Source organism: Carlito syrichta, unplaced genomic scaffold (genome assembly GCF_000164805.1).
Source record: "Carlito syrichta isolate Samal-C Ts95f unplaced genomic scaffold, Tarsius_syrichta-2.0.1 Scaffold158342, whole genome shotgun sequence".
Lineage (NCBI taxonomy): Eukaryota > Metazoa > Chordata > Mammalia > Primates > Tarsiidae > Carlito > Carlito syrichta.
The window spans coordinates 45,006-53,847 of record NW_007102438.1 but is presented as its reverse complement, the minus strand read 5'-3'; the positions used below and the strand labels follow the sequence as shown (position 1 = coordinate 53,847).

At 64.6% G+C, this 8,842-nt stretch overlaps 2 protein-coding genes across 2 annotated transcripts; one reads left to right on the top strand and one right to left on the bottom strand.

The window, feature by feature from the left end:
- Positions 1 to 15: 15 nt before the first annotated feature.
- On the top strand, positions 16 to 4,018 carry MAMDC4 (MAM domain containing 4; the record flags this gene model as incomplete). The annotated part of the gene is made up of 15 exons (XM_008051054.2): positions 16 to 167; positions 252 to 363; positions 511 to 627; positions 751 to 885; positions 992 to 1,125; positions 1,191 to 1,410; positions 1,473 to 1,610; positions 1,760 to 1,878; positions 1,968 to 2,058; positions 2,181 to 2,327; positions 2,489 to 2,623; positions 2,747 to 2,874; positions 2,964 to 3,078; positions 3,545 to 3,720; positions 3,825 to 4,018. Coding segments are annotated over 15 exons (1,961 nt in total), but the record flags the coding sequence as incomplete, so codon positions are not given.
- Positions 4,019 to 5,405: 1,387 nt separating this feature from the next.
- Positions 5,406 to 8,541, bottom strand: EDF1 (endothelial differentiation related factor 1). Its single transcript, XM_021709098.1, has 4 exons — positions 8,506 to 8,541; positions 6,504 to 6,716; positions 6,162 to 6,255; positions 5,406 to 5,641 (listed from the first exon to the last, which is right to left on the bottom strand). Exons 1-4 carry the CDS (start codon positions 8,539 to 8,541, stop codon positions 5,580 to 5,582), a joined length of 405 nt encoding a protein of 134 aa, XP_021564773.1. The 3' UTR covers positions 5,406 to 5,579.
- Between the last annotated feature and the right edge of the window lie 301 nt (positions 8,542 to 8,842).

Below are 8,842 nucleotides of genomic sequence, written 5' to 3'. Positions count from 1 at the left end.
GCGCCCGAGGCCTGGGATCCACGGTGACCCCTCGGCCAGGCTTCCTGGCGCTGGCGGTGGTGGACGGCGGCGGCTCCTGGGAGCTGGCATGGCAGGCCGGGAGCAGCAGTGCCAGAGACTGGAAGGTGGCCAGTGTCCTTCTGGGGGAACGCTCCCGGCCCTTCCGGGTGAGGAGGGCAGCCTGCGGGGTGGTGGGGGACGCAGCCTGCCCTGACTTGACAGTCCTCCTCCTCCTCGTGGCCCCCTTGAAGCTGGAGTTTGTGAGCCTGGTGGACCTGGACGGCCCCGACCACCAGGGGGCTGGGGTGGACAACGTGACCCTGAAGGACTGCAGCCCCGCGGTGACCACCGACAGAGACAAAGGTCCCTCCCGCCCGCCTCCCGTTCCCACCTGGGGGCTCCCTCAGAGCACCTCAAGGGTCCCCGAGCCTTCCCTTCTCAGGGGCCGGAGGAGTGGGGGAAGGTGCTGTCACTGCTCGGCTACCCTCCCCCTTCCCCTCCCCCTCCCAGAGATCTCCTGTAACTTTGAGCGCGACACGTGCGGCTGGTATCCCAGCCACCTCACGGACACACACTGGCGCCGGGTGGAGAGCCATGGCCCTGGGTATGACCACACCACCGGCCGAGGTAGGGCAGCGGCTCCCAGACCTTGGGGGTCCAGGCCAGGGATGGGGAGGTGCCCAGGCCCAAAGGGCTCCCAGGGCAGCAGAGACCGGGCATCTCCGCAGCGCAGCCCCACGCCCCCTGCAGGCCACTTTGTGCTCCTGGACCCCGTGGCCCCCCCAGCCCGGGGCCGTAGCGCCTGCCTGCTGTCCAGACCCCAGGAGCCTGCAGCCCCCGAAGAGTGTGTCAGCTTCTGGTACCACCTCCACGGGCCCCAGATTGGTGAGTGGGCCTGGGAGGGGGCAGGGCCTTCGGGAGCCCCTGCCTGGGGCCCATTGGGGTGGGCCAGGGTTGGGACTGGGCCCCTCCAAAGCCCACTTCCCTGCAGGGACGCTGCGCCTGGCCATGCGACAGGAAGGGAAGGACACGCCTCTGTGGTCACGGTCAGGCACCCACGGCAACCGCTGGCACCAGGCCTGGGCCACGCTCGCCCATCAGCCCGGCTCCGGCGCACAGTACCAGGTGTGGCCTAGTGCCCAGGGCGAGGGGCGGGACTGGGCCCAGCCAGCTGACCCCCTCCCCCCCAGCTGCTGTTCGAGGGCCTCCGGGACGGGTACCACGGCACCATGGCGCTGGACGACCTGGCTCTGCGGCCGGGCCCTTGCTGGGCCCCCAGGCGCTGCTCCTTCGAGGACTCGGCCTGTGGATTCTCCACCGGTGGCCAGGGCCTGTGGAGGCGCCAGACCAACGCCTCGGGCCACGCCGCCTGGGGCCCGCCGGCTGACCACACCACGGAGACTGCGCAAGGTACCGGTCCGGTGGGGTGGGCGGGGGCTGGACAGGCCTCAGACTGATGCCGGCACCCCCAGGACACTACATGGTGGTGGACACGAGCCCGAGCGCGCTGCCCCGAGGCCGCGGGGCCTCCCTGACCTCCGAGGAGCACAGGCCCCTGACCCAGCCCGCCTGCCTGACCTTCTGGTACCACCTGAGCGTCCGCAGCCCAGGTGGGGGGGCTGGGGCCCGCGGGCTTGGGGAGGCAAGGCCTGGTGTCCCCGCAGGGCCCGTGCGAGGCTGCCTGGGAGCCAGCAGGCCCTGGCGGAGCCCACGCGGGCATTGCCTTGCACACCACGGACCCGGGCTGCTCTGCACGCAGGCACCCTGCGAGTCCACCTGGAGGAGACCGAGAGGCGCCAGGTGTTCAGCGTCAGCACGCACGGTGGGCTGGCCTGGCGCCTGGGCAGCGTGGACGTGCGGGTGGAGCGGGCCTGGAGGGTGAGTGCGGCGCTGGGTGGCCCTCCCCGCTCCCCTCACCCAAGGGCTGCCAGACCGGCCTGAGGCTGCCTTGTCCTGTGCCCGGCCAGGTGGTGTTCGAGGCCGTGGCTGCGGGCGTGGAACGCTCCTATGTGGCGCTGGATGACCTGTTTCTTCAGGACGGGCCCTGCCCTCAGCCAGGTGGGAGCCCTCTGCGGCCCAGACCTGGCCTCAGCCCTGCCCCTTCCCTTCCCCTTCCCCTGCAGTGCTGCTGCCCGGGGTGGACCTGGGGACAGCTCCACTCACCGGCTGCTTCCTTGCAGGTTCCTGTGACTTTGAGTCTGGGCTGTGCGGCTGGAGCCACTTGGCCTGGCCTGGCCTGGGCGCCTACAGCTGGGACTGGGGTGGGGGAGCCACACCCTCACGCTACCCCCAGCCCCCCGTGGACCACACTCTGGGCACAGAGGCAGGTGCGTGCCTGCTGGAATGGCGAGGGCTGGTGGCCGGTGCCCGGAGGACATACAAGCCCACTGGCCACCCATGGGCGCCCCCAGTCGCCTGGGCCCTCCCACCCAGGCTCCCTCGGCTATGAGGCTGGCTCCCTGTCAGCAGTCACCGCCCTCTTCCTCAGGCCACTTTGCCTTCTTCGAGACGGGCGTGCTGGGCCCCGGGGGCCAGGCTGCCTGGCTGCGCAGCGAGCCTCTGCCGGCCACCCCAGCCTCCTGCCTCCGCTTCTGGTACCACATGGGCTTCCCAGAGCACTTCTGTGAGTCTGGCTGGGCCTGTGGGTCCTGGGTGCTGGGAGGACAGGTTGCAGGCAGAGGGCAGCCCTGTCAGGCATGCAGGGGCCCTCCAGGACCGGCCCTGACCCTCCCTGGCCCTGCTTCAGACAAGGGGGCACTGCGGGTGCTCCTGAGCAGTGCCCAGGGCCAGCTGGCCGTGTGGGGCGCGGACGGGCGCATGCGGCACCAGTGGCTGAAGGCCGAGGTCGAGGTGGCCAGCACGGAGGAGTTCCAGGTGAGGCCGCAGCACGGGCCAGGAGACTGTGGGGCGCAGGTGGGGCCCCTCCCACCCTCCGGGCCACTGGCCACTCTTCCTCCCATCAGATCGTGTTTGAAGCCACTCTGGGCGGCCAGCCAGCCCTGGGGCCCATTGCCCTGGATGACGTCGAGTACCTGGCCGGGCAGAGGTGCCAGCAGCCAGCAGCCAGTCAGGGTGAGCGCAGGGCCGCAGCCAGAGGCACTTGGAGGAGGGCCTGGGTCTGCCAGGCTCAGGGAGGGGCTCGTGGCCTGGGAGCTGCCAGCGCCCTGCAGCCCGGGAGGCCAGGGAGCCACCAAGTCCAGGCCTGTGCCCTCCCTTCTCTGCCCCACTGACCTCCGGGGCCCTGGCCTGGGTCTGCCCCGCCTGGCTGTGGCCTCTGCACTCCCCGTACCCACTCCCAGGGCGGTCCCTGGTTGCCGTCGCTTTGCGGAAGGGGCGGAAGGGGCATCTCCCCAGGGGCACAATCCCCTCTGCAGAACTGACGCCCTCCCCCTCTCAAAGAGGGCAAACCCTGGGCCGCAGGGGCGGAGGGCACCAGGCGGCCCGTGCTCCTTCCTCGGCCCCAGACACAGGGCCGGACTCAGGCACCGAGCTGGGGGCTGCTGTGGAGGGCACAAGCCCAGCTCACGCTCCTGCGACCCAGGAGCCGCGGCCCCGCGTGTGTCCGCCCCGGCCGCAGCGGGCGGCGCCATTCTCTTCATCACGCTCCTGGTGCTGCTGGGGCTCGGGAGGCGGTGCTGGCTGCAGAGAAAGCGGGGCTGCCCCTGCTGGAGCAACACAGAGACCACGGCCACCGGCTTTGACAACATCCTTTTCAGCGCGGTAGGGGCCCCCCTGCGCTGGGCTGTGACGGTGGAGGACGGGAGCCAGCCCTGCTGCCCTGCCCGCCCACGTGCCTGTCACCACCACAAGGCTCCTCCCTCTAGGATCGCGTCATCCTCCCAGCGTCTGTCACCAGCGACCCATAGACCACCCTGACGAGGCTCTGACCCTTCACAACAGACCCCGACCAGGAACCAGACTCCCCTCCAAAGCACACTGAGCCTCCGTGTCCCTCCCCTGTGCCATGACTGTTGCCCCCTAAATAAATGCTCGGCCCACGAGGGCAGCCCAAGCTCCAGGTCAAAGTCAGTGTGTCCATGCTCTGCTAGCCTGGGGGGCTCCAGCTTTCCCAGACCCAACCCAGACAGACCTGAGGGGACACTCTCCAAACAGCAGAACAGGGCATGAGGACCCTGAGATGCTGTACCCCGGGCCGGCAGGCCTTGCTTCACTGGGTGAGGGTGCACCTACTGAGGACGGCAGGAAAACAAAGCCACTGGGGCAGGGACACACCACGAACACCTCCAGGAACGCAGCACAGAGGTAGCCTGCCAGGAAGGCCCACTGTGTCCAACAGCCCCAATCAAGGTCCCCATGCGCACCGCCCCATCAAGATCACTGTACCCAACATCCGAAATAAGAGACCCCGGTATCACAACACACAGGAAGGGCCCTTGTGTCTGCCACCCCCAATATGGGACCCTGTGTCCACTGCCCATGGCAAGCCTGCAGGCCTGCTGTCCCCGAGACAGAGTTCCGTGCCGACAGCCACAAGGGTCCCCGTCCACACTGTGCCTTGTGCAGGATCCTGTCCCCACCATCCACAACCAAGTCGCCCCTTGCCCTCTGTCTACAGTAAAGGTTTGAGTAATCCCAGGGCTGAGATCTTGGGACCAGGGTCACGTGCGGCCCCATGACCCTCCGGAGAGAGCTCGGGAGGCAGAGCCCTGCCCTGGGCCTCCCAGGGCCCTCTCCGAGCCTGTGCGTGGGTGTGAACTGGTCGGGCGCCGTAGCGAAGTGCCGCCCGCCTGGGGTGGGGCCAGCATTCCCCCACACGGAGGGCGCCCCCAGCTTGAGCCTCCCCAGGGGTCACTTGGACATGGCCCTGCTGCAAGGACTAGTGTCCTGAGGCCCATGCGACCTGCCTTCCAGCGGCTCTCCCGGGGAGGGAGTGACACCCCCACCCATGCAGCCCGCTGCGCCCTTCCGGCTCTGCCACCTTCCTGCCCCGGCCGTCCTGGAGGGCCCAGCTCCCTCCCCAGCCTCGGGCTCCTGCCTGGCCCGGGGCAGGCAGCTGTCGAGGGAGACACTGTCCTGTGTCTTCAGGGGCCCCAAGGGGACAGTGCCCGTGGACTGTCCAAGCAGATGCGTGAAGAGGAAACGGCTCTGGGTCCCTGGGGGTCCCCCACAGGGAGGCAGTGTCACGGAAACCCACCAGCGCCCCCCACGTGAAGGCCCAAGTGGAGCGGGCCATCACTGCCAGCGAGAGCAGACTCCCACTGGCCTCTCTGAGTCGCGTTCGGGAAAGCGGAGCCACTTCTGCGCTTCAGCCCACAGCCCCACCCTCCGGGGAGGTGGCGCCCCAACTCCGCCAGGCCTGAGCCACCATGCAGGAAGCGGCAGGAAAGGCAAGGCCGCGTCCAGCCCCCAACTGTGGGGCGGGGCCAAGAGAAAAAGGCGGGAGAGACAGACACTGCAAGGGTTTTTTTAGTTTCTGTGACAGCAGGTGGGGGTTGGGGTCCCCACAGCAGGACCCCGTGTTCCGCTTGGCCACGTGAGGAGGCCCACGTCGCTGCTGGTGGTCAAGGGGACCCGCCAGACGAGATCAGCCGGAACGCACTGATTTCGAGGCTTTGTGTTCATTTTGCCCTGGGTCCCTTCTCGATGGGCTTTCCAATGTCCTTCCCCCGGAGCTTGAGGCCTGAAACGAGCCACCAGTGGCTGACCACTGACGCCACAGCCCCCAATGCCGACGGAGGGACCGCGCCACAGCGCCCCGCCCAGCACCCTCCAAGTGGCAGCAGACGTCCGCTGTGTCCCGGGGGTAGCTCCCTCCCTGCCCTGAGCTGCCCGACATCTTCCCAGGGAAAGGAGGGCACCGCTCGGTCCTCATGGGCTCTCGGCACACGAAAACCCCACGTTTTCACGTCTAACTGGAAAAACGCGTGGTCTGACAATCTCAGACAGCAGACAACGAGTGTCTCTCCCAAAGAACCGCCCCCCAGCCCCATGCCAACACGGAAAGGCGACGTCCGGTTCAGAGGAGGATGCTGGCTACTGGCCAGGAGTGAGGAGACGAGACCGAGAGCCTACGCACTCAGGGCTCCCAAGGGCCCCAGCTGGGGCCCCATCACCCCTCAGCAGCCTGGACCCCGGACGGCACTCTCGCACGTCAGAGAACAGGGCACCCAGGGCTGTCTTGGCCCTCCCGGGACACTCACCGATGGCTCTCTCGATCTTGCCCAGAACCTGGTTGTTGGGAATGGCCCGTCCGCTCTCGTAGTCCGCGATCACCTGCGGCTTCTCGTTGATTTTCTAAAGGGAGGACATGCTGTGAAACCCAAGTGAGATGCCCCCCAGGGCGCCACTAGCCAGGAGCAGGGCCGGGCTGAGCGCGCGGCAGCTCTCGGTCCGAGGTCCACACCCCCGGGTAGCCGCGACTCGTGCCAGTCGCAGCCGGTCTTTGGGGGGCCGAGGGTTGAGGGCACGCCGAAGCCCCCACCACCAGGTGGGGCCTGCCGCCTGCCCAGACACTGCCGGAGCCTCCGGCCAAAGCGCCTCACCGTGGCCAAGTCCTTCTGCGTGAGGCCCTTGCTCTGCCGGCCCTGCTGGATCGCCTTGCCCACCTCCAGGGGCACCCTGTCGTGGTGCAGCTCCTCCGTCTCCCGGTCCAGCTTGGCCGTGTTCTTGGTGAGGGAATGCTGCTTGTTCTGGCCTGCATCCCACTTCTTGGACGTCTCCACGTCGTCCCCTCGTCTCTGAGCCGCCAAGATGGCCTAGAACATCAGAAAACGTCTTTTGGCCCGAGTCGGCGCCAGCAGCGTCGAGCACACATCGCTGTGGCCTGCCGTTAGCCAGTCACCACCGAGGGCCAGTGGTGTGGAAGGGCTGATACGCAAAGCCAGGCTCAGCAACCCGAGCTCACTCTCCAAGTGCCGGACAATCAAGCATCTAGGAAACGCACAAGTTGCTACTAGAAACAAGTAACTTCCTTTAGTGCGAAGAAAGACAAAGCTGGTGGACGCTTTCTACTTTTACTTTTTAGAGACAGAGTCTCACAGTGTTGTCCAGGCTGGTTTTCAGTGAGCCTCCTGTTTCAGTCTCCCGAGCAGCTGGGACTACAAGTATGCACCAATGGATTCTCTTTAGAAATTATATTTGAGCTCAGTCTGCAATCTCAGCAATTTAGGAGGCCAAGGCGAGTGGGATGCCTGAGCCTTTGGGTTCGAGACCCACCCAGGCAACTTGGCAAGACCTCATCTCTACAACAAATCAAAAAAATTAGCCGGGTGTGGTAGCGTGCACCTATACTTCCAGCTACTTGGAGGGCTGAGGTGGAAGGATCGCTGGAGCCCAGCAGGTCAATGCTGGGGTGGCCGTGAGCGTGCCCCTGCACTCCAGCCTGGGCTACAGAGTGAGACTCCAACTCAAAAAAAAATTCTTATTTGAAATAGATGTGCTTCTCAGCTACATTCTCCTGCAAAAGCAGGAAGAAATTAAGTGTTGACCTGATGTGGCCTTCCTCGCTGAACCTGGTTCCTAATAAAACAGAGATGACAGGTCGGGCATAGTGGCTCACGCCTGTAATCCCGGCTACTTGGAAGGCGGAGGCAGAAAGATAGCCCAAGCCCAGCAGGTCGAGGCTGCAGTGGCTGTGAGCGTGCCCCTGCACTCCAGCCTGGGCAACGGAGTGAGACTGACTTCAACAACAGTAAACTGAGAGGACGAATCTCATGGAAACCAGCAGCCTCCCCAGAGACAGCACCATTAACAGTGATGCCATTTGATCTACAGTTACTGAATAGTAACATAACATACTTCTTGATGTTCTTAATGATTCAGGTAAGCGACTTTTGGGACATTCTAAATAAGATATGTTCAAAGATGCTATCTATAAAACTGTTCACACGACTCATCACTTGTGGCTATTAGGTTTCCTTTAAAAGAAAAAGAGGCCACCTGAGCCCAGGGGTTCAAGACCAGCCTGGACAACTTGGTGAGACCTCGTCTCTACAATAAATCACACACACACACCAAAAAATTAGGCACGGTGGCGTGCGCCCAGCTACTGAGGCTAAGGACTGCCTAAAACCAGCAGGTCGAGGCTGCAGTGGCCATGAGCCTGCCACTGCGCTCCAGCCTGGGTGACAAGAGTGAGACTCCAACTCAAAAATTTAAAAAAAAAGGAAAACAAAAAGAGGCCAAGCACAGTGGCTCACGCCTGTAATCCCGGTACTGTAGGAGGCGGTGGCAAGAAGACTGCCTGAGCCCAGGGGTTGGAGAGCAGCTGGGCAACTTGGCAAGACCTTATCTCTACAATAAATCAAAATAAGCCCAGTATGGTAGTGCACGCCTGTAGCTCCAGTTACCTGGAAGGCAGAGGCAGAAGAACACCTGAGTCCAGCAGGTCAAGACTGCAGTGGCCGTGATTGTGCCACCACACTCCAGCCTGGGCAAGAGAGTGAGACTCCGACTCAAAAATAATAAAAGAAAAAAAAAGAGTGAATTTGGTTTTGACCACACAACAGATAAGCCTGGGGCAGGCAATGAACGACCCCTCCTCACAGCTGACTCACAAGCAGCCCTGGAAGGATCAGCCATGTTGGTAACCTCCTGCAAGGCCTGGCCCTCTGTCCCTAAGGGAAGCAGGGTCTACCGCACACGGGTCTCCCTCCCAGACCCAAGAGAGGCACTCCCTACAAGCCCACACAGGCCTGCGCGGGCTCGGTGGGCAGCATCCAAGCAGAGATCACCAGCAGAAGCAGGCAGACGCCAGGCAGCGAGAAAGCCTTCAGGAAGGGCCTGCCCCTGGCCCCAGGCCCCAGGCCCCACTCTGGCCGCCCAGCCCGTCCCCGAGCCGCTTCCCACCCCAGCCCATCAACCAGTGTCCACACGCCAGCCC